General features: G+C 35.6%; 1 protein-coding gene across 2 annotated transcripts in view; it reads right to left on the bottom strand.

Moving 5' to 3' along the window:
- Positions 1-737: 737 nt before the first annotated feature.
- Positions 738-25,360, bottom strand: part of NUP155 (nucleoporin 155) — a 29,754-nt gene continuing 5,131 nt past the window's right edge. The window contains exons 7-36 of one of the 2 annotated variants that reach the window (XM_086867637.1): positions 25,214-25,319; positions 24,583-24,656; positions 24,194-24,285; positions 23,975-24,072; positions 23,740-23,892; positions 23,355-23,455; positions 21,767-21,937; positions 20,636-20,746; positions 19,639-19,733; positions 17,327-17,415; positions 15,678-15,740; positions 14,660-14,719; positions 14,422-14,572; positions 13,503-13,569; positions 12,639-12,757; positions 12,334-12,437; positions 10,920-11,053; positions 8,922-9,113; positions 8,150-8,288; positions 7,339-7,474; positions 6,825-6,978; positions 6,499-6,603; positions 6,251-6,405; positions 5,717-5,846; positions 5,344-5,457; positions 4,761-4,881; positions 4,184-4,294; positions 3,264-3,400; positions 2,524-2,624; positions 738-1,302 (exon numbers count right to left, since the gene is read on the bottom strand). In XM_086867637.1, the coding sequence (XP_086723763.1) occupies positions 1,164-1,302; positions 2,524-2,624; positions 3,264-3,400; positions 4,184-4,294; positions 4,761-4,881; positions 5,344-5,457; positions 5,717-5,846; positions 6,251-6,405; positions 6,499-6,603; positions 6,825-6,978; positions 7,339-7,474; positions 8,150-8,288; positions 8,922-9,113; positions 10,920-11,053; positions 12,334-12,437; positions 12,639-12,757; positions 13,503-13,569; positions 14,422-14,572; positions 14,660-14,719; positions 15,678-15,740; positions 17,327-17,415; positions 19,639-19,733; positions 20,636-20,746; positions 21,767-21,937; positions 23,355-23,455; positions 23,740-23,892; positions 23,975-24,072; positions 24,194-24,285; positions 24,583-24,656; positions 25,214-25,319 (3,522 nt within the window). In that variant the 3' untranslated portion in view covers positions 738-1,163. The remainder of the gene's footprint in view (positions 1,303-2,523; positions 2,625-3,263; positions 3,401-4,183; positions 4,295-4,760; positions 4,882-5,343; positions 5,458-5,716; positions 5,847-6,250; positions 6,406-6,498; positions 6,604-6,824; positions 6,979-7,338; positions 7,475-8,149; positions 8,289-8,921; positions 9,114-10,919; positions 11,054-12,333; positions 12,438-12,638; positions 12,758-13,502; positions 13,570-14,421; positions 14,573-14,659; positions 14,720-15,677; positions 15,741-17,326; positions 17,416-19,638; positions 19,734-20,635; positions 20,747-21,766; positions 21,938-23,354; positions 23,456-23,739; positions 23,893-23,974; positions 24,073-24,193; positions 24,286-24,582; positions 24,657-25,213; positions 25,320-25,360) is intronic. The other variant, XM_086867638.1, reaches the window with a different exon arrangement.

Genomic DNA, 25,360 nt, shown 5'->3' with positions numbered 1-25,360 from the left:
AGCCTCCCCTCTTGCCTGGGAAGATCATGGAACAGGTTCTCCGAGAAACTCTGCTCAGGCAGCTGGGGGAGAGAGAAATTATTTGGGAACAACCTGCACAGCTTCACCAAGGGTAAATCATGCCTGATCAACCCGGTATGACTCCAACAGTGGATAAATGAAGGGCTACAGCTGGCATTTGTCTGGACTTCTGCAAAGCCTTTCAGATGGTCCCTGCACATCCTTCTCTCTAAATTCAAGAGACACGTGTGTGTTTGATGCATGATCTGTTCAGTGAGTAAGGAATTGGCTTGATGGTCACATCCAGGAGACAGTGGTCAACTGACAGACATTAGTGACATGGTGTCCTTCAGGGATCCCAGGTACCTGTTATTTAGTATCTTAATGACAAAGGAATTGAATGCACCATCAGCAAGTCTGCAGATGAGGAGTGAGCCCATGGGAACAGCATGAGGTTGAACAAGGCCAAGTGCTGGTGCTGCACCTGGGTGAGAGCAGCCCCCGGTATCAGCACAGGCTGGGCATGAACAGACCCAGAGCAGCCCTGCCCAGAAGGACCTGGGGGTGCTGGTGGGTGAGAGGCTGGACATGCCCTGGCCATGGCACTCACAGCCCAGAGAGCCAAACGTGTCCTGGGCTGCATCCAGAGCCCCGTGGGCAGCAGGGGAGGGAGGGGATTCTAGGTGTGTATATAATTTAGTGTTTGTGTGCATATAATAAAAAGACTTTTTGACATCTTTATTTTATTTTATTTTATTTTAACAGATATAACATATTGAACAGGGGAAATAATTTGCTTTCCCCCATTATTTAAAACAAAGAAAAAAGAAAATATTTTTGAAATAGTCTTTATATCCCCAAGGCAAAGATCACACAATGTATTTTATTTCAACAGTATAAAAAAAAGCTTTCTATTGTTAAAAAAACCTAGTAGTAGCAGTAAAAGTGAAAGAAATTCCATTTGTCACATTTACATTCTACAATTTGTAGATACTTTTAGAATAGCATGAATACAGGCCACACATTTGATAACCATGGCAGGAGAAAACTCTCTCAGGATTTTTTTTCTGAGGATTTGTTCGTTCACAATTCAGTGCCAACATCTGAACCTTTATTTCAGTTTGTATTACCTGCAGTAATGATTCTGTTCTTGTATTAGCCAATCAGTGAAGCCGTTCTAACTTGGCCTGTAGAGATTTAAAATTCCCAATAGTAGTCTGCACCATTAGTGTGGGGCTCATAGACTGAAGTTCAACCAGGTAGCAACTAACAGCATCCAAGCAAACATTTGTGAATCGCCGCCTGCAAAGAGAACACAGAATAACAATAAGCTCCTTTTTAATCCCATATCTTAGAATTCATCTGAACTAGAAGATGGACATTCTTTAAGTTGCAATGGAACAGCATTATCAGTAAGACACCTGTCAGCTACTTTTAAATATTTAACTATTCATTAAGAGAAATGTAGTTTTGAAACCTAATGCCTGTGACTAAGGCATCATGGGAAAATAAATGACCCATTACTATTTATCTGATATTAAATATAAACTATGAAAGCATGGTACAGTTTATAGCAATGTGAAATATTTAGATACTACTTTAGATATTATTCTGGTAAATGTATTAGTTATTAATTTAGCTAGCAGTTTAAATGTCTTAAATTATAATCAAATCTCAATTTATGTATTATCTAAGTAGGTATTAAAATTGGACAACATTCACTGAAGTTCTAACAGAGTGTTTAAATCAGCCAATCATAAAAGACCAATAAAGATAGACAAAAGACAGAAGTAAACTGTATGTGAACAGGGAATACGTATGTGCATATTTTTCAAAAGAAACAGAAACATCTATGTTTAGAGGAGTCATCAAGACTTCCTAGTTCTGCTTTTTGTTTTTAAGACAAGATAGCTCTGAGTGAAGTTTGTGTAGTCTATTCAAACAAAAATTGTCAAAGCTAGAGATGATATGTTGGCAACTTTTCCAAGTACATAGCTATCTTTTTTCACTAGAAACTTTTCCTATTATTACACCTAAATTTCTTCCTGATGTGAATTAAGCTGTGTTTTAGTCTTGGAGACTGATTCATCATCAACCTCTTATAAACAATTGAGAAGACCAATCCCAAAGTCTGGTCTTCTCTCTGGAGTAACTCACAGCTTCTAGAATATGTACATGAATCAGTTCACTGTTTCAATCACAAAATGCCCAATTCTTGTTTTCCCCTGCTTTCACACATTGTATCAGATTTGTCTGAACTAGTCCTTAAAGTATATTGCCAAAAATTTTAAGTTCCTCAGTTCCTCATGGGTCTTCAGTGATGTGAAGAAAATTACATTTGTGGAAGTAGTTTATAAGGGAGAATCCCATAAGTTTCTACCAAATGGTTTTGAATGACAAGTGTTAGGAATAAAATATTAAGTTCATGCAAAGGAATAGAAGAAAAGCTTTGTAATTGCTGAAGTGAAATATTTTAGAATATTTTATGTTTCATTATTCATTAGGATATAGCTATCCTTTTACCTCATAGGTACTCTGCTTGGATCCTGTACATATCCTGATAGTAATACATGAATACACTCTAAGAGGTGCAAAGGCTTTTTCATTCTACTCCAATATGGATCCTAAAAAAAACCCAAACCCACAAAATATTAAGTACACAAATATTAAGGAAACAAGACAAAACAAAAAAAAGCAAGTTGCGTGTACAGGAATTGCCAGCTGCAGCACTTCCTTACTATATCAAAAAAGTTAGATAAATGTGAATTCTACTTTAATCTATATTTAAGCCTACATTTAAATGTTATTCTAAATTACATAAGAGAATATACATAGATTTAACTCAATTTTTCATTACCACAGAAGTCAAATTTCTTTGTTTATTGTATCAATGGATCAGACAAGACATAGTAATACAACAAATTTTAATTATTACTAGGAAATAAATAAAATTAATATATCCAATATAGGCTGTTCTTTCTGCAACATAAGAATTTTAATCCTATTTCATCCTGAACTAGCACCACGTGAACTAAAAGAATTAACAAATTTCCTCATCATGCTCTGGGACTGAAATGAATAAAATCCACAGATTTTACTCACAGGGAGAAAATGCAGCTTTTAAAAAGCCTTTGAGTAAAGAAAGCAAAAATTTGAATGTATATTTTGTTATATCCTTCCTTATATTATTTCATGTTTCCCACTAAGGAGAGACTTTGGTAATAGTTGAAAACAGAATTTTTATTTTGTGCTGTTTTCCTTACCCGTGCTTTGAACAGCTGGTCATATACTTCAAGCAGCCTTAGCAATGGCACTCCAATTTCTTGCATGGTGTATGTTACAAAACCTACATCCCAGTTCAAAGTGCAGACTTGTTGCTCTAGAAACTGCACTAGAAAATCTGAAGGACATAAACAAGGGAATATTTAGATTCCAACTTGTTACTGGGGGTCTAGGAAACAAATGCATTTAAAAGTCATTTACCATCAGCAGTGTATGGCAGGAATTACTCATACTTAGTACTTTGTTATGGTTTTGCCATGCAACTATGCTGTTAAGAAAAAGTCACTAACTTTTGTTTCTACACAAAACACATACTATCACTACATTTGCTAGTATGGTCAGCATAACTACTGAAGCTTGTTTAAGTGCCTGTAACAATTAACAGTGAATTGGTAAGCACTAAATGTTCATATGTAATGTTGTTGCACTATATTTTAGTATTATAAAAGAAGATTTACTGCTAAACAATATATTTGCCAAGTTTTTATATAATAGCACATGGTTAAAATATATGAGCATCAGAAAAGTAGAAATTCTAAAAACTATCCAGAAATCTCCCAAATTGTTTTCAGAATCTACCCTTTCAGATGGCAGATGGTTTATATAGAATTTCAAGAGACAGCAGATAAATGTGCTTGCTTAAAATCTTAAATGTATAAATACACATTTTGTACTTTGTGCTTTGATGCAAACAAACCTTAGTACTTTCTAAAACAGTATCTGCACAGCTATCCAAAAGTAACTGCTGCTGCCGCCTAAACTATTTATTTCCCATTTCTTTTGAGATTATAAAATGTGCAATGTTTCTTTGTTTAAAACTTTTAAAGTTTTAAACTAAAAAAAACCTGAAACCCATCTATCAAACATCTATGCTTATTTACTATGCAGGCTAACAACTTGCCTAAAGGAAAGTAGCGAGGTGTGCCAGCATAGATCTTTCCAAGCAATGCCAGCTTCAGACAAAGCGCTTGCATTCTGTCCGCAGGGCTTAGAGACACACTGTCGCTCAGCTCTGGAAGTGAAAAGAAAACACTTAGAGAGAACTTCAGGAGAAGTTCCACAGAATGACACTAAGGCATCTATATTTATAAATGATACATGAAAATCTTACACTCTTGTCAGCAAAAAATCAGCACATGGAAGTAAAACCTTTTCCAGTGTGTTTGCATGTACATTTTAAATTTTTTTTGCTTCCATGAAGTTTGAAGTTCCACGCAAATCTACTTATAAAACCACAAGCCAACAAAACCACATTCCAGAACCCCACAACAAACACGCTGCCACACAGTTTTTCCCCTAGGTCTCTACCAATGTTGTTTGCACAACGTTGGTGTGTTCACAAATGGTGAACTTGAGCCCAAGAACTAAGGGGAAAAAAAAAGAAGAAAAAAAAATAAAATCAGCAGGAACATATAGTGAATTACTAATTCATGGTAAAAGATGAGAGATCATCAGAACTCCTACTTGTAAAGACCTACCTTTTTCAATCACTTCTTGCCAGAGAGTTTGCACTAAGATAGGATCAGAATGACCTGCACAATGTATAATTGCAAGCTTACACTCCGAGAGCTTAAAAGGGTCAGCAAATTCTCCATACAGCTGAAAGAAAAATTACCAAGCTTTACATTTCATGTAGGATCAAATTAAATTTTAAAAATCAGTTGTTCTTTGTTTTGTCTGATAGCCAGACTAATAAAGATGCAACTTAAATAACTGTTGTCTATCACAAAATTTCTTTTTGCTACATTTAGTTTAATTTCTTAGCTACAATACTAAGTTTTATATGAATTTGAAACGAAAACTTTCTTTTCCAACAACTTTTTCAATGAAGTAAGAAATCTTAGAGACGTCGTAATGAACATGTGAAAAAAATTAAAATGCTAAAGACTGAAAGACTATTGAAGTACAGAAAATGCCAGTCCAGGGTAACAGACATTCTGAGACCAGGACTGATAAACTGCCTATTACTCGTCCTAATCAGCATAGAATCATTCTTTGAAAAACAGTTTTTCTCCCCAAAATTTGATAAACTGGACTTCAACACAAGAAAATTTCAATCACCTTGGTTATATCCATCAGCTCAGCATCAAGCTGGGAGATTGCATCTTGTACTGAAGAATGGTGGGAATACTGCCGCTGTAATGTTTCTTGTATTTGAAGCTGGATCCTTGCAACCTTGTTGAAGAGAAAAACACAGTATTTCAAGACTGAATTTCATCAGAGTTTAAGAATACACCCAGAATACATTTATTTAAATGTAGAAATGTTGCTGCCTTACACCTTTAAGTCTATTTTCAAATGCCTAACTTTGTCATGTGAGGAAGAAAGCACAGAAATCCATTTATACAGAACTGGTAATAAAACTGTTATGTGCCAATGAGACAAACTGAAATAATGCATTTACAGTGTAGCTTAGATTAATACTTTTTCTTACTTCCATTTTCTCTTCTAGTTCATGTAGGAATTCACCATCTGCAGCTAAAGAGGATATGGCAGTAGAACTTTTGGCACTCAAAATGGCACGTGCAATGTATTCAAGACGCTGCTGAAGAGAGATTTCTGTGCTGCAGAACAAATATTCATAATAAAATGAGTACTTAATATATTATTTCAGGTTAGTTATATTCCAGCTAGATTTTGGGAATTTCCAGATTTTACTAAATCATACAGAATATGATCTAACCTCGTAACTCCATCTTTGCTGCAAGCTCAGTTCTACTGTACTTTTCAATAAGAACTGGCCACTTAATATATTGTAATTACAGGAAATATGTTGCAAAGTAATGTATAATACAAAAAGAAACATTATAATTTATTTCCAGTAACTGCCTAGATTTCAAGCCAGCACGTTTTATTTTTTATTTTTTAGAAAACCTACTTTTCTTAAAATACACGAAAGGTTTTGATTTTAGTTTGTTTTTCCCTAAATACCTCACTATATATACAACAGACCACACATAATCCATACCTATGTAGGTCAGCCAGCTTAGCCAAGACTCTGGCAGCATTACTAAAATTTCTGTTCTTTTCAAAGTATCTCCAGAGTAAATCCATATAGCGGACTTTGTTTTGGTCAATCTTGGTCATCCGCACCAGGTAGGGTTCCAAAAAGGGGGCAGTAACCTGCAGACATCAGAGAGATAACATACTCTTGCTCTTCCCTGTTTTTTAAATCATTATTACCTCTCCGAATTCTCTGTGTATAAACAAGCTCACCTGTAACAGCTTGTCCGCCAAGTCAGCTTGTATCAACCAGTTGTAAAGTGCAATACTGAAGAGTTCATCTGTTGAACGCTGAGCCAGCTTTAGCATTTGTTCAAACTAAGGGAAGAAAAGGCCAGAGCAGCTACTAAAGAAGCGGTTAGGATCATGTTATTTACATGCCATCATTTCTACGGATGCTGTAGATACTGAGGCAAATTCATGACTGATCTTCACTTCACTAAACTACTCCATAATTTTATAAAAATAATAAATTCTAGACCCCTTCAAATCACTCTGTTCTCTAGAGTGCAGTCATGACTTTTTTGTGAATTTCTTACATGGTGTCCAGCTTCTTCATTGCTTAACATGTTGGGGTCAGATGACAGCACTGGAGGACCCGGTTTTTTGGGTACACTGGGAGACTGAGGAGCAGCTTTACTTTGATTCACTAACTCTTGAAGGGTGTCAGTGATACACTTGTAGCTGTTCAATCTGTAAACAGAGCAAAAGAAAAGCCTCATAATTTTATTGCAACTGTCTATAAAATAGTCTTTTTGAGTGTGTTATTGTATGCCTTTGTAGACCGTTAATAACATTTAAAAAGGTCACAGATTATTATCAGCTGGTTGTCACAATCTAGTTTGTTCTCATTCAACTTCTTAAGTATTTCAGATTTAAATGCTGCCATATTAATCACAGTCAAGGAGCTGGGAAAAATTATTTATATTGTGTCCCTTATAATAAAATGCTTGTTCATTATTATCCTGCATTCCTTTCCTGAAAGAGCTACTTTTCCAGTCACTTGAAATTAAGTACCCCATATAATGATCATAAATTATCATGAAAACTTGCCTTTCTTGAAAAGCCTGGAGTCCAACAACATCTTCTTCTGGTTCTCCATTTTTATAGAAGTGAAGGCCAAGACCTTGGGGATCTTTCTTTTCAGCAGCTGTAAGAGAGAGCTCTACTACTCCCTCATAGAACCGCACTAGGAAAAAATCAAAGCATGTATCACTGTTCATTATTTTATTAAATTCACAACAAAATGGTAAGTGACATCAAACATTCTCATTTTAGCAAGCACAAAAATGCTACACTCTTCATTCAGGTCTATATCATATAAAGTCTACACCTGTTCCTACCCTGTGGCACTTACATGCAAGTATGAAGTTAAGATACTAAGTTACATAGAATGTCCGACACAATATACAATACTGCACAGAGGCTCATTTCTTGTCTGTTATATAACTTAAATGTATATGTCACTGATATATTAGCATCTACTGCACTAATTAGGATTCAGAACCATCTTTCAAACATCGTATTTCTTATAAAAGATACCTGAAACCCTCTGCTTACATAGAACCTAATAATTTTCCTAAAAATATTTTAACCACATATATGAAACAAATGGACACTGCAATATGAAGCAAGTGCATAGGATTATTATTTTAATATAGAAATAAGATTTCTTGGCTGGTTTGTGAAATCTAGCATGGCTTTAAAAAAGAAAAGGCTGGCACATTTTAATTTTAAGAGCTATTAACCAGTTGTTTGTATTAAAAAACTATAAAACTGAGTTGAAAGCGTACAAAACAAAAAGAAAAGATAGCATGAAAGGATACCACGAAATTATTCAGCATGATCAGTGACTGGCTCTTACCCTGCCTGTACTGTGCACAAACATTGGCCAGGTCTACTTGATTGCTGATCTTCTGGTACTCTTTCAGTGACTCCCTCAGCATCTTCTCTTTTTCCATTTTGCTTTGAGCTTGTCGAGACCGCTGAAGAAGCTCATTTGCCTAAAAACAAATGCAAAATTGAAATTATTAACATAAGCACATCATGAACAGATCATGGATACTGTTAATGAGCTATTATTCCAAATTTCAAAGCTGAAACAGCAGAAAGACCACTCTCTCAAAAGCACTCTCTGGTCACTAAGTTTCCAGCAGAAAGACTACAAGTCTTTCTTAGAAGAGCTGAAGACTTATCCAACTGGTTTCCTATTCTCTCCTCACCAGTTACTTGTTTCAAATTTATCTGAAAAGCTTCAAAGACCTAAGTTCTTAAACACAATTGTCTGTCACAGATTCCAGTAAATTGTAGAATAGACAAAAATCAAGATATTATGCTGAGAAAAGACTGGAATAAGAAAACATTTTATCAACATAAAGAAGACAGACTTAAAATTTGAGATCAAATTAGAGTTAGGAGACTATGAAAGTTACAAATGATTGCAAATGCTTCAAATATTTTTTGTGTAATGTTAAGCATTAATCAACTAAAAGACAAAAATATGCCCACAACTTCATTATTTCTTCAGTTTCTGAAAGTACTTGAGCATAATAATGACTTACAAGCTGCCCAATGTACCTCATTTGACATGTTCTCAAGTTGTGTTTTGGTGCTGTAAAATCTGGAAGTGCACTTACCTTTGAGCACACAGCATCATCAGTGCTATAAAGAAGAGGACAGATATCCTGCAAATGGGCAATGATTCCATCCACAGCCGCATTATCTCTTATGTAACAGTTTATAAGAGATGCAATGAGTGCTCCAGTCAACTCTCTATCTCTAATTACCAAGTCTTTAAATGCAGTAATCTTTAGCTGTTCTTGAAGCTCCTGAAGATGAGACAGAATTTTATTAGTTTACCAAATATTTTACTTGACCCTGTTTAGAAATGTCTGAATGTTCCAGCAGCAAAATGAACAGTTTCTAATAATTAAAAACATAAAAAATTCCAATGACTACAATGTACAGCAAAGAAATACATTATTTAAAATACACATTTTATAGCATTAGTAGTAGTAGTATAGCATAGTAGTAGCAAGAGCTACTACTGAAGGCACTAGATCCCTGGATGCCTAAGGACAGTGAAAACTCTTAACAGACTTCCTCTGCCTTCTTAACTAGGTGTCACCTCTGTTTCAGATCTCTCACAGTAAGAATGAAATTAGCACTTCCTTTTACTTCACAGGGCACTGTCAGAATGCATACCCTATGAGTCTGTCAAAGTTTTTAAAAATTGGAACAGTCTGATTACTGTCATAGATGAAAAAAAAGTCAGATTCAATAAAAGCAGAAATTTGGAAAGTTTGAAGTCTGAACTCTTTATGTGTTTTAAAATTAAATTACATTAAGGATTTCTAATTTTTAAAAATTTATTACAAATATTTTTGCACATAGCTGCCAGTAGTGTCTATGTAGTGTCTCTAGATGACACTAATAGCATGATAATATGACTGCAAAAACTCTGGATCTACTGAAGACAAAGGAAAACATTTTACTTGTTAAACCATTAGTTAGCTCTTTGTCCAACACTAATAAAAGTTGCCCAAAGCTCCCTAATGCAACAGTATGAAGAGCAACAGTGCCTGTGTAAGGTTTTAAAATTATTCTTTTTGTAAACAAAAAATACAACTTCTCAAATAATCCTATCAAGTTTTAGGACAAAATACCTAGTATTCAAATTAATAGTTTTTTTCAAGGGTTGGCTGCCAATTTGACATTAGCAAAGAGTGCACAGCAGTAGCACCCATTTGTTTCTACAAGTTTGCTTCTTCACAAACCAAAAGCCTGAAAGAACTGAGATCATTTAGCCTGGAGGCTTAGAGGGCAGTATGTGGGATCTTACTAATATTTTTGCAAAGTGTAGAGAATGCACAGTCAGTTTTTTCTCAGTAGTAACCAGTAACAGGACACAGCACAATGGTAAAAACTGAAGCGAAGGAAATCACATCTGAATAGAAATCTTTCTTGCTCTAGAGGTGGTTCAACACTGGAACAGGTTGTTTAGAGACACTGTGCAATTTTCATCTTTATAGATATTAAAATCCTTACTGGACAAGGCAATCCTGACAGTACTGGGCAATCTCCTCTAGCTGCCCCTGCTTTGAAAACCGATTAGATTATTCCCCCAAGGCACAAGGGGCAGATGATCTCCAGTGGTTCCTTCCAACCTCAGCTGTTTTGTGGTATATTTCTACTTACAGAGAAGAGCAAGGACGTTATCACCCTATTGTTCTCAATCTTTCACCAAGACTAAGGCAAAGAGTTAATTCCACTTAGTTGGAAAATACTGGTCTATTCAATACATTTTGCAGAATGAACTTATGGTGAAAAACCAGTAATTTATAAAACGAGACTCAGTATTAACTAACAATAAAAGTAGAACAATTTATTGTTAGTGACACTTCCAATTGCATAGAATTGAGTGATTATGTCAATACTACATGTCAATCTCTTAAACATTTGTGACCACATATACAAAAACTTACATGTGGTTTAATTCATATGTTCCTATCAATGTTCACATTCATATGTTTCTCAATTATTTTAAACTACATTCCTTTGGGAATACTTCGGTAGCAAAAGAAATGAAGGTGATTAGTACTAACAAATTAAAATTTGTTTTATCCAGACCTTACCTTCTGAAGCTCACCTACAGCAACACTGAATTGGTGCTCACATAGCAACTTCCATAAAGCCAGTGCCTGGCAGGTTTTGCGAACAAGCTGCTGGATTCCTTGAAGCGAGGTCTTCTCAGTTAGCTGTGCCTCAGCTGAAAAACCACAGATTATCAGCAAGTAATTCTTTCACATATTTCAAATAAGCATGTAAGTTTTTGAGGTTTTTCAGTAATCATCTCCTCAACTTTTAAAACTTTTTTTCTCTTCCACTGTTGATTAATGCTGTCTAGATCTCTCAGGAGAAAAATGCCATGCGCTAAAATTGCCCCAAAACAAACCAACCCTCTGTTAACATTTATTTCAAATTAAGCAACAAAGGAATTGTAGTCTCTGAAAAACAAGTATGGTTTCCTGTGAATGCACTAGATTTACATATCAGTCTTAAATTTTTACCTTTTTTTCTCACAAAAACAGCTATTATAAATGTATTTTTGATGAACATAAAAAAGGAATCAAAATAAACCCATACCTATTCTCTTTTGGTTTGATTACCTCTATTTACTTGCAGAGTAAACAATTACAATTACAGCCGCGGTCAATACTGTCTACACTATCTTTGAAGCAACAACTACTTAAAAAACTTCAACATTTCAATCTGGTAAAATGTATTATACAAACTGAAAGGATAATGTTTTCATACTTGAAACACAGGCAGAACATAATTGCAACGGTTTATGTTCGTACTTTTGAGTGTTTACGCTTCTCAAATGAAGTTAACAATAATTACATTGTGTCATTCAGCAATCCAAAAGGATTTATGAACTCAGCAAAGAATAAAAATGAAAAATAAAATTATGAAGTGTCTACCAAATCCTACATAATGTCTTACAGAAAAATTTTATATTTGCACTATTAAAAGCCCAGGATTATACCCACATGGACCACAAACAGCCTCAATTCCATATGTGCAGCATCAACACTTCCCAATTTGCCTGCAAGCGCTGGGCAAAAGCTGCACTGTAAGACAAGAATTCAAATGGGCTGTGTAACAGACCTTGTATTTTTAAACAAAGTTTTGTAGACATTTCAATGATTGTGCCTTTGGAAACCTGTACTAGAGTAGTTTTTTAATAGATCATGCTCCCTTGTCTCATAAAATAACTGATTAATACATACTATCTTATAAATATGAATGGTAGTGCAGCTAATAAGTACTGTAGTGAGGAGATTAAGCAATCTTACCCATAATGGAGAACATTAGGAAGGAAAAAAAGGGGACAAATGAAGTGTGCAAAAAAATGGCATGATGTTTAACATAAAATCTGTGTGTAAAAAAAGCCTTTTTATTCAGAGGATTTCACAAAAAAAGTGAGAAAGGCAACATCTGAATGCACCATTCCTTGACACTTCCTGTTCAAAAATAATTACATACCATGGTATTTCCTTTGGAGTTCTTGCTGGACTTGCTGAGAACTTCCACCATCAGGACGCATAAAACCCAGGAGCCTCTGTTGTAGATTCGCTGGTGTGCTGAAACTGCAATTTAAAAAAACCCAAAAAATGCTAATATGATTACAAATACCGAATCCCTTAAAGATGAATCTAACAAACATTTTTAGCATCTGAATGTTGAAGCTGGAGACCATACAAACACTTCAACTCAACAGAACACATACTGTAATTTTTCAAAAGCTGGACATTAAATACCACATGTAAATTTACCACAATTAATAATACCTTGGGTTTCCAAGTGCTCCTACTGTAGCAAACTGTGAATTTCTATCCAAGAATTCTTGTAAACCTTTTAGTTCTTGTAGCACACATTCCAGCATACGGGATGGAACACTGCTTTCTATCTGCAAAAGAAAGAAAACTTCTTTACAGAAAGCAAGGTTTCCACACTTCTTTTTCCAAAAAAATAATTTTTAAGCTAATATCACTGAAAAGACAAATAAGAGGATACAACAAATAAACTGTGTATAAGTAACAGATCATTAGAACACAACATATTATACCGCATTCATTGAGGTGGCACACACGTGAACAGGCAGGAGTCCTCTGAAGATACACAATATTTAAGATGCTACTTTCTTTGCCCCTTTGATAACTAAATCATTTATGTTTTACTACTTCCAACTCTGAGCTAGAACAACGATTGAACACTGTTCTATTAACAGCCACATCCAGAAAAGATTTTATTATAATCATGGACAAAAAATGAAACAGCAAGCTGTTAGTTAGGAAAATGATGCAAATTTTTTTAATGTCCTTCCATAACTGTAGTCACTACCCCAAATCACTAAAGCATTTTATTTTTAGGGTTTGCCTGGAGGGAGTATGCAGAAACCCTAAGTGGGTTATCAAGGAAGTGACACCAGTAAACATTGGGAAAACTCAAAATTGCCATTTTCTTAGAAAGTAATAATTATAATAATAGCTTAAAAAGAAAACTAATTATCAATTAAGAGCTCAGCACTTAAAAAAAAAAATAACATGACAAACCTAACAGTTTCTCACTGGGAATGGAAGTTTTAAAGGACTTCAGAAGTTTAAAAGGACTTAAAAGAAACTTTTAAGAACACAGAGTAATTTTTTACATACTGCAACAACTTCTCGATTGCCACTTTTGAAAACTCTCTCCACAACTATACTGCCATCCCAAATATTTCTGCAAAACAAAACAGTTTGTGTTAAAAGCCAAGTCATTTAACCAAGTATTTTTGCAAGTCTTCTACGTATAATTTCTTAAAAAATAAATGGTAAATCTTTGAAGTTAAAAGTCTAAAATAAAGATTAATTTTGGATGAAAACGAAATATTAAAAAAACTAGCCATTATATAATTATGAGTAGTACAGATATAAATAATTAACAAAATTACAGATTTTAAAATTTAAATTAAATGTTAATAAACTAAATAAATTAATTAAATAGATTAATATGATTCCCTGGAAGCTCAGTGTAAACAAACAAGTCTCATAACAAAACTTTCTTTCCCAGTCAGCATGCAGAGAGATCACCAACACATGCAGAATTCTATTTTTGCTTGGGTTGTTTAGGGCTCAACATCCAAGGAAACAGAATCTTTAGTACTGTTTCATTGCTCTGATTTGAGCATTCTGATTAAAGATTCTTCATAGAAATCACTTAAAGACACAACTTTGATCCTGTAAGTCCTTCTGCATTTCTGATTAATCCTTCCTTAAGAATTTAAAACGCACAACTCATAGGTTTGAAAAATAAACCTGCAGTTTTCAGAGTTGTTTTTATACACCTGATTGCCTGATTGCAGGCTCAGTATCTAAGCAACTTTCCTGTCCCAGGCATTCAATGAGTGTATTATTATTAAAAGAGTTGCAAAGACAACATGTTATATAGGTAGGTATTTCATAAACACATTAATTTTTTTTTAATTTCCAATTTAAATGCTGTTAATATAGAATGCACCACCTGCCAGCATTAGTGCAAAGAAAAACTGTGAAACAAATTGAGTGACAAAATCTCTTTTTACAAAGACCTCACCCTATAATCCGAGCAAAGTATATGCAGATGCCATTGTGTCTTCCAGAAAATACTATCTCAGGACCCATCATTCCACTAATGGATGTGCCAGGGTGAGACATGGAATTTCCAGAAGGAAAGAGGGGAGTGGACATAGCAGGAGGTTGTAAACCTAGGGTAAAAATAGGTAAATATTACTCATCTGAATGCCAATGAAAAAGCCTATTTAAAAAAAATAAAAGAGAAAAAAAGGTGTTACCTTGCACAGATGTCAAAATGCTAGGATTAGAATATGGACTATCAACAGTCAAAGGGGAACCTAAGAAGGGAAAAACAATGAAGGTAAAGTTGTTGAATACAATCCAAAACCACCCCCTCCCAAATCTAACCCATAAAGTATCTGTACAGAAACAACAAAATTGTTAAATACTTTAAATGTTTTATTTGTAGTTTATTTATAGTTAAGTATCAAATTGCTTTCTTATCAACCAACACTCCACAAGTCAAACAAACGGATACACTTCCTTCAAAAGCAGTTGAAGCAGCTTTTTTTCCCCAGCATTCATGTGTTAACGTATTGCACACCATCTGTTGTCTGCATTGGATATTATACTGCTCACACTTTTTGCTGTTCCTCACCTCCTGAATACTGAACACTGGTAATAATGCACTTTTACGTGGGGCAGATGTACAAACTCTACAGCAATACTGCTAACTCAAAACACTGAGACTGTCCACAGCCTCAAGTTCAGCCATTAATATTCCATGTCATCCTGCAAATTAAATCTAAATCACTAACTTAAGACCTCAAAATACCAGGAACATGTGTGGTCATCAACAAAAAAGACCACATACCCTTAGCAAGCAAGGTGATGTATCCAGAAAAGGTAAGAAAAACTGGCACTCTGAAAGTCTGACTTTTACCAAAGGATACAGTTTTTGCCTAGTTTGTTTCAGTTCTCTCAACTTGACAGCACACAACAGCACAGAGGATAACACAGTACCAATGCATTCTCAGAGGACACACTGTCATGTGCGCTAAAGCAAAGCACAAACTCACAGAACAGCAGCATGCAAATGCATGACTAGACTTTGAACAGTGGGAAAAAGACGGAACAAAGTTAAAAGTGCCTGGCCTTTCAATGGTAACATTACTGTTATGTAGTTTCACATGCAAAATTATGAGGTGGTTGAATGAATTTCTGTCAGCAGTGTCTGACCCACCACATGGGACATCCACAATATCAGAACCTTAATTTCACATGACAGTTTTCTACCCTTTGAGCAAACTGAGAAAGTAGCAGGAGAAGAATGGTGCCATCTTCCACCTGGACCTGTTACTGAAGCAAAATGGAAAGATCTGATTTGATACTAGGTTTGAAAGAGTCATTTATGACAGAACGACAAAAATATGCAAACATTTAGACTTGGGAAAAATACACTTATTCCTAAAATGAGTCTCCTTGTTGACTATAGAGCTTCCTTGCCATTACCCCCACAGCCTAATTTCATTCTTAGTCTGCTCCTAGCATCTGTTCTTCCCATAGCTGAATCTCTAATTCAGATTTCATATTACATTCTTATGCCTTGCCTTAGCTCTTGCCCACACTGTTACTGTTCCACACCAAAAGGGTTGGAAAGTGATGCCACTGATTCATTAAAGTAGCCACTCATCTTAAGAGTTTTAATGGTAGTTAAGAATTCTGAAAAACAGGGTCAACTGTTTTTCCTAAATTTCATCTTAGTTCACCACATTTTTCTCCAATATTTAGGTATTTGGGTGTCACCCTGAAAACTAAGCTTTCTGATCTTGTTTTCATAGTTTTAGTTACTTTCCCAGGAAAGTAACTGTAAACATAAATGTTTACACATTACTTCTGAGAAACATCTTTGATGGGTATTTCACACGACCAGTGTAATTGGGAAGGTGGTAACTTAATTATCCAACCCCTGGTCATTGTCAAGAATCTATAAACACTGGAGTCAGAAAATAAAGTTACTTCTTTTCCTGTCATACCACTGAGACGTGTTCATATGAATCATTTGATGTCCTTTAGCAACATTTGGGAAGATGTCAAAATATGCCAATGAAATGGAATTCTTGGAATTCCAGGCAAAAAAGTCTGTTACCCAAGTCTATTGTGTAAAACTGAATGCTACATGTAAGTTGAAGGAAAAGGATCTTATACATTAATGAGTTCTTGATAAAAAACATTAATTAATTTAATTCAGTATTTCAGTCAGAATTTCAAACTCTTCATAATGAATTTCTTTTTTAAAAACCCTTCCAATCTGGAATTAAGTAATGCATACTAAGGGACAGCAACTATAGAAATGTAAGTGAATCCCAAAGTACAAAAAGGCCTTGATCCCAGGAAGCATCAAGTTCTGAGAGGAGAAAAAATAAGCACTTTTCTCCTTTTTAAGTGGCACTGAAGACTGAAGCAGAAACCAGATGCTGAAGACAAAGCTTTCAAAGGGAGAAATCACTCCAAATGACTAGTTCATTTCTTGATCAAATTCCTTCTTCCTTCTCATAAGCAGTATCTATAGAGACATGACAATGACTATGTAGGAAGATACTGTTATAACTACGCAGCAACCAACTAAACCTCATGAAGTCTGAAATTTATTATTGATAAGTTGTTCTCCAGCTGCTGAAATGACTCTGGAAGTCACAAATGTATACCCTCTTCACAGTGTCTTAACAGAGTACATGCAATATGGACACAATCTGAGATAACAACCCCCACTAAATCCAACAATCACTAAAGAGAAATGGAAAAAGCTCTTGTCATTAACTAGCTACTAAGTGAAAAACACAGTCTATTTCAGACAAAAAGAACACAAGTACTTGTGAGAAGACAAAACACAACGTACTCAAGAAAAAAAAGCTGTCCAAAACCATGAAATGCTTGCTACACACCTGCAGAAACAGGAGAACCCAAAATAGGTCCAACGTTGCTGGGAGGAGGCAGAGCTGATGGAAATCTCATTTGTGCTTCTCCACCATACCTAAAGTTTGCAAAACCAAAAATTCTCAATATGTCAAACACAGCCCATTCAGTTTTTATGCCTTTAAAAATTAACAGCAATTCTGGGGTTCTTTTAAATTGGGGAATAAAAATCCCAGTATAGTTTTAAAGGCAAATCTACCAATTCCAAAGTCAGGCTAATGCTTTAGCATCTTTTCAAGGTTTGCTTCTACAGTGAAGTGGAAAGAAGGGAATAGCTGAGATGACCCATGGCTGTCTTTCTATCATCCACTAGTAGTTTCTATTCATCTCTACCCTGTGGTGTTACATAAACATTTTGCTAAGCCTTCCCTTGCTAACTCCAGAGTTATCATCCACATTTTGTCTCAAATTTTGTGACGAAATTGAATTAATAAAGAGCAACTATTCACAACCTACTGAGAACAGCTGACTGGCTTCAACACCTGCACAAGTTTTGGCAAGGAACTAGTAAGTTTTTGGTAACACAACACTCCAAGCTGCATATTTTATCATCACTCTCAACAACCGTATCTTATAAAAAACCTGGGTTTTCTCCCTTTGAGGACAGCCAAGAGACTCACAATATAGGTCACAAGAACCTCATGAGGTCCAACAAGGCCAAGTGCGAAGTGCTGCACTTGGGTCAGGGCAATCCAAGACAGAGCATAGACTGGGAAAAACAACTCATTGAGGGCAGCTCCGTGGAGAAACACTTAGGAGCTCTCACGGATGAAGAGCTGTAAATAAACCAACAGTCTGCCCTAAAAGTCAACACTATTCTAAGCTGCATCAACAGAGGAGTGGTCAGGTGATTCTCCCCTTCCACCCCATCTTTGTGATGCCTCAGTACACACCCCCACTGCATCCAGCTCTGGGGTCCTCACTTCAAGAAAGACTTTGGACCCACTGGAGCAGGTCCACATGAAGCCATGAAGACAATCAGGGTGCTGGAGCAGCTTTGCTGCCAAGACAGAGTGAGAGCTGGGGTTGTTCAGCTGGGAGATGAGAAGACTCTGGGGAGACTTTATAGCACCTTCCAGGACTTAAAGGGTGTCTTATAAAAATCAAGGGAGAACAACTTTTTACAAGAGCAGATATCGACAGGACAGAGAATGGTTTTAAATTAAAAGATCAGAGAGATTTAGGTTAGGTATTAGGAAAAAATTCTTTACTGTGAGGTAGGTGAGGCACTGGAAGAGGTTGGCTAAAGACAGTAAGAATATTCAATTTATTAAAGTATTCAAAGCCAGGATAGATGGGGCCTTAAGCAACATTATCAAGTGGGTAGTATTCCTGCCCAAGGCAGAAGGGTTACAACTAGATGATCTTTAAGGTCCCTTCCAACCCAAACAATTTTGTGACTTTATGTATACACCAACTTATTTAAGGCAGCTAATGAAAATACACATATTTGCACCATACCAAGGATATGCAGCGATATATGGGTGTCCTGGGGTGATTTTTATGATGTTTGTATCCCAAATTGCCTTGTTTATGTTACATATTAAGTTCTGCACCTTTAAGACAGGCTCTGAGAGCGAAAGGGGGAAAGAAGTGCAGTCTGTGTTCAGAAAGAGCACTCACTGCCCCCTGCTCCTGGACTCTGCTGTCTGCACCACAGACAGACGGCGGGACAGAGCTCTCCTTTGCTTTTAGTTAGTTTTTAGCTAGCTGAGGCAGAGAAGTTCCCTAAACTGTTTTTTCTTTTTATTGGATCTGTTCAAACCTACTCTGGACTAAAAACCCAACCAAACCCCAGGAGCTCATGCCTGTGGCCCACTGGGGCCTGGGCTTCAGCACTTTCCAACGCCAGAGGGACTGATAAGAACCTGAGCAAGCCGAGTTACACCCCATGAAAAGGACTTTTTCTAGATTTGCCATCTCATTGAACAGCAAAAAGTTTTATTTTTTAATATTATTCAATTTCTGTTAAATAAACATAACCAGTTGGGGGAGGGGCTGCTCAAATTTGTTTCCTGGGTTAGACTTTAATCCTCAAGAGTGGAAGTTAACACTTCATCACTCAAATTGTACTGTAAAAAACAAACTGAACTAAACAACAACAACCATAGCTGAAGCAACCAACCAAAACCACCACCACTACCACCAAAAACATCAACACCAATAAACAAAAGTCACCAGGACCTGAACTGGCAGCAGGTTAAAAAGCCTGTACAAGTGTTTAGTGACCACAATGATCCTGAGTATAATATTCAGAATGACAGACAGAATTAAAACTTACCTGAAGAATGCCCGAGTAGCCCAGGCAGATACTTCTCTATCACATGCAGCACTAGAGCAGGCCAAAATAAGGCAAGTGGCACAGGCCTGATCCTCCTAGAGTATATTACAATGTTAGCATGGTGTCTTACATTAAATTGATAAGAAATGTATAGAAGCTATATTCCTTGATAACTAAAACAGCAAATACTTTCTGCATAATTTTATTTAGAAGCCAGGGAAATAAGCTCTTCCTAATTATAGACAAGAAGTGTATCCTAGCAAGTTATTCCACTATATGAGGTTTAAGTTTTTTGCTATAAATTTTTTGCAAACTCAGTAATACTACTGGTAGGGAACAATCTCTATGCTTAACATTTAAGTATGGCTAAGACTTATGCAATTTCTACAAAGACAAAAACATAAATTACAATAGTGTTTGAAGAAAAAATACTTGTAAAAGTCAGTGTTTGCATATTCTAATAAGCTGTTACAATACCAGACATGTCCCCTCCAAGGACATGAGAACAGATTACAATGAACACTTACTACAGATACTACACAACACCAGTCATGTTAAAATTGTAATCCACAATAACCTAACTTCTGCTTGTTTCTTGTTTACCTTAAGCTGCTAATAAAAAAGAATACCCAGACCAACACATTTCTACTGGCCTTCAAAATATAAAAATCCCTTTGGATGTTTTTTCATAGGAATTCAACTTTTTTAGAAACTCTTCCTCTCCTGCTCTCAGATGAACTTCTTCCTAAACCAGGAAGAGCACTACACTTCTGCATGCAAGACAGGAATTTCAGAGAAAGTGAATTACACATTTTATTTTAGATTTCTCATAAAATGAGAAATTATTTCTCTATACAATATAGTTTTATGTAGACAAAAAAAAAAGAAAAATTTACCAGCTACTTTAACTGGTAAATGGAACATTGACCAGAAGGTTGCAGCAACAACAAAAGGATGACAAGTCTTCCATTTTTCATAACATATCAAAAGTTCTTACCTGATGCAGCTTGAAAAATCTCTCAATCTCTTCTCCATCTCCACCTGTATTGCTCACAAGAAGATGCCGCAGCTGATCAACAGGTCTGAGTTTATGAAACATAAAGCTTCCCTAAAAGTAAGGTAAAGCAAGTGAGACTAAACTTGTCTTTACTCTGTTTCATCATTACACACCCATTTCCATGATGTTAATCTTTGGCTTTCTGAGTTTTCCTCCACTGCACCACTGGATCAAAACGTACCTGGTGCCCAAAGCCCAATTCTTAATATCACTAGTGAATCAAGGAAAGGCAGGCTAGTATTGCAATGGCTATAAACTCTCCATAAACTGAGTTAATATTGTTATTCTTAGCCTAACACAAAGCACAGAATACAAGCATATGCAAGTATATGCAGATAATAAAGGCTTCATTCATCTTGCAAATCCTGAAAACTGCCTGGAAGAAAAATACTTGAAGAATTCAAGGCCTGGTAAGACTTCACATTAATCACCTTCCCTGCATTTCCAACTACATACTGGAAAGGGCCCAATTAATGCCCTTAACAAAACAGCTGCTATTAGACCTGCTTGCAGGTCTAGAGTTTGCACGACATTAATATTTAAACATTATTATAAATAGTCAAAGATATTGGTTACGATATTGAGCTGCAAAAATATTGCTAAATGTAATCAGAAAAGTAGGAAATTTCACTTATTTCTTTTTGTGGGTTTGTTTTCTAAAACCCTCTCAAAAAAAACCTTTTTGGGACTTTTCTATGACAAATAAGAAATTATTAACTCAAATTTCAATTACCAACAATATTTACTTGAACTATATTTTCTGGGCAGACAGTGACTTGTTTCAATTTCACATAATCAAGGCTAAAAGAACTTCCCAAATTTGTATCTGCAAGGGTTTCTGGAGAGTAACAAAAGCTATCATTACACTATATAAAAGAAGTTGATCTAAAACATGTGAGTAGATTTAAAATAGGTGCAGATAGTTCCAGTAATCTTCTTCCTGATTGCTTTTCTTGTTCATAATATAATCCTTAAAACATATCTCAAATTAGTTATGTACAGGCTTAGATGACAAGTCTAATTTCATATTTAATTGTTCCGGTAACCTATATCAAGAAAAGTAATACTCACTTGGGCTGAAAGCAGGACAAACCTCTTTGGTGGCAGCATGTGTTGCTGTACAACCACAGGTGAATCAGTTATGGGAATAATATCTTTATTTAGTGGTGTCACAATCTTCTGAACTTTAAATTCATCAATAGCAGAAAGAGCCCAGGAATGTCCATCAACACGGGTTGTCATCTGAACAACAGATAGGTATTATCCAAAGTTTGGTAGCAGACATGGGTTTTGTACATCCATAGTAATATTTTACTATTTACCATTTAAAATTACACAGAATACAATCTGCTCCTCACACAAGAAAACCCAAAGAAAATAAGCTTTTGTACTGTCTAAGAGAAAGTTACCATCACATTTACTGTTATATATACACTGCTGCTTTTAGGAGGGAATAATAATAGTAAGGGAATAATACATTGCTTGAGAGACAGGGATAGTGTTTTACATTTAAATGTAAAACAATTTGCAAAGTAAAGCTGCTACAATATAAACAGCAGCCATCTATCTACTAACCACATCAGAACTAAGCACCATAAGCATCATGACTTTAAAAGACTTCTTAAAAAAATAAATTAAAAAAAGCTTCAACTGAATTACAAAGGTTTACAAGACTTTTTCAGCTGGCAACAGTACTTCAAATACAAGTCAAGAAGAGATGATATTAGTGAAGACATTCCATACGACTATGTATGCTAACCAGGAAGAACTGCTGCTCAAGAATAGGCTGCAGTTTTGTTTGGGAAACTTAGCTGCCTGTTGCTGTCTGATGCCTTGGGAAAAAAGAGGTTGGCACTTGGGATATTTATCTCTAAGTTTTCGCAGGGAAGGGATCTGAAACAACGATGAAGTTCCTTTGTAAGTTATTAATTAAAACAGCAGATTACTCAAAACCTGACTATGAAGTTTTTAAACATACATATTCCCTCCATTCACTCCCAACTCTGCTATTTCTTCAGTAAAGCTGTTTTTGACATGTCACACCTCTAACACTGAAGACTTGAAATGTCCTTCAGAGATTAAATATGCTTTCCGTGAACTGGCACATAAGACAATTAGCCCCCTCCAAACTTCTCTTACAAACCAAATTACATAACAGTCAGGAAAATGAAAGTCAGAAACCGCACCCCAACACATGAAATAATGAATACATTATGTGCAGATTTGAATGAAGATATGGTATGTAAGTTTAAATAAGGAATCCCAAAGTTTCTATCATCTACATTTATCTACAACCTTTATAAAATTTTATACTGATCCTCACTGTTAGGGACTGAGGGCCATGCTTTTCTGTGCTTGTGCACAATATGCAGCATTGCTACAGACAACAGAATTCTCAAATATATTAATTAGAAGTCAAGTTTTAGAAGTTAAAGCAATTGCTTTTGACGTATAGCTCGCATCAACCTAGAAATCTATGTTTGAACTAAGGATCCCTACTAAGATAGACTCACTCAGCTTTGTGAAAGTAACCAAACTCCTCATGAAGTTTTCTGTGACCTATTTATTTCTTGCAGACAGTAACATTCAGGCATCTGTTATTAGAAAAGAAAACGTAATATCTAGATATCATCAAATCATACAGAAGTTTGCTTTATACCTGTGTTTCCATCATTGGCTTTTGAAAAGGGAAAGAATCATGATTGACACACCACAGGATGTCATTATCTTCATTTTCTGAAGCTGCCATCAGCAGGACCCCTAGCAAGAATAGCAATAATAAGTCCATATTAGAAGCAATCATTGTGCGTTAAATGCAAACTCATTAATTCATTCCTAAATTATAAAACTCAATCTTTAAGTTATTATCATACAAGCTGAACAGGAAACAGTATCTCCTGGATTTGTATGTCATATGGTATGCCAAAAAGTCACTTTTAACACCATTTGCCACCTAAAACGTAGAACAGATGTTTGTAGGGATAAAAGTAATGGTGACTGTCACACACAAAACAAACTCATCTGAGCCATATTCCACTGCTCACCTTTGCTATAAAGGGCTCTGTGAACCTTTGCAGGCTTCTCTACATTTGAAGAAGCTGAAAACCCAGGTGGCAATCGGACATGGACCAAGGTTAACATGGAAGGACGAGCTGTTGGATGTTTAAATTGTGACGTACTAAAATATAGTCGGACACCTGAACAAAAGATAAAAAGGGTCAAAACTTTGCAGATACCATTTATCAGTTTAAGTAGAGTGGAATTAGCATACTTTTTTACCTGCATGTGTGATTGCTAGTAGCTGACAGTCTATGGATTCAGAATTTTCAATCACTGCTATTTGAATAATAGGCTTAAATACAGAACGATCAATTGTTCTAAAAAACAAACAAAACAAAAAAAAATCCAATACACTTTTGATCTAAATGCTTCAAAATTGTACTGTGAAACTGTGGGTCTTAAAGGAAGACTCTTGCATTGTAAATGTCACCAACATACCTAGCAATGCTCCCTGCAGCAGAAACTATAGCATTTTGTGAAAGAGAAGTAACCCTGGTCATTCCTTGACCATCTTGTCCCAAATCATAAACCTGCAATTCAATAACACAGCTTAGTGATTTATAAATTAATAAATTCACTCTCACATATCAAGAAGTAACTCAAGCTGTATTTTTATTTTGTACTCATGCTTCCATAGAATTGAGGCTACTCTTTCCTCAGAAAAGAAGTAATTGAAGTCTTCAGCACACACATTGCTACAGAAAGATAAACAGAAGGGCCTGACACAGCTACAGAGGATTCTCGGGTATTGAGGTAAACTTACAAAGGTACCTGTACATTATTGCACACATTTGTAACAGACCAAAGAGTCATAAGAAGTCACATACTTGCAGGACTCCTTTTTCTGAGCGGGTGTACAAGATATTTCGAGAGTTATCAATGGCAATTTGCACTACAGGATCTGGAGAGGGAGGAAAAAATGGAGAACCAGATCAACACTGGACTTTGGAAAGCAAGTTTAAGACATAATCTCTACAAAATAATGAATTGCAAGTTCACAAAAACTGCACTTTCATATAGGACTGCTGCTCTAAGTGATTTATAACAGCAATCAACTAATACAACTGCTAGTAAACAAACAACAAAAAAAATCCCAGAGCAAAAAACTGTAATTTCAAAATAACTTTTCACTAAGCAATGAAAGAGGGCAAGATTATTCACTTACACATTTTTCACGTTTATGGTGATACCACTAAGTGCGTATTAATTTTGTGGTACGGATCACTAACTTTAGTCAGAAATGTCACTTTCTCAGCCTTTGCAATCTGTATCCTGAACTAAACATGCAATCTGTCTTGATTTGTGCAATTCTTTTATAATGATAAACCACTGCAAGTGTCACTGACAGTAACTAAATGCTCTGAGTAAGCAATATATTCAGACTGACTTCTTGGTAATATTATTTTAAAAGGTTACATTAAATTATTGGCTAATAAGAACATTAACATCAGTACTTACCATCCTCTGAGAATGTGAACTGTAGCAACGAAGGAATAAGAAAAGACAGTGCACTCTTTGAATGATTAATTTTTCTACAGCGCTGGCTAAACCAGCCTGCTTCAGCCTACAATTTAAAACAAATACAGCATTGAAAGAAAAAGCAAA

This window comes from Cyanistes caeruleus, chromosome Z (assembly GCF_971803275.1).
Source record: "Cyanistes caeruleus chromosome Z, bCyaCae1.hap1.1, whole genome shotgun sequence".
Lineage (NCBI taxonomy): Eukaryota > Metazoa > Chordata > Aves > Passeriformes > Paridae > Cyanistes > Cyanistes caeruleus.
The sequence above is the reverse complement of the archived record's forward strand: the minus strand, read 5'-3'. Positions and strand labels throughout refer to the sequence as shown.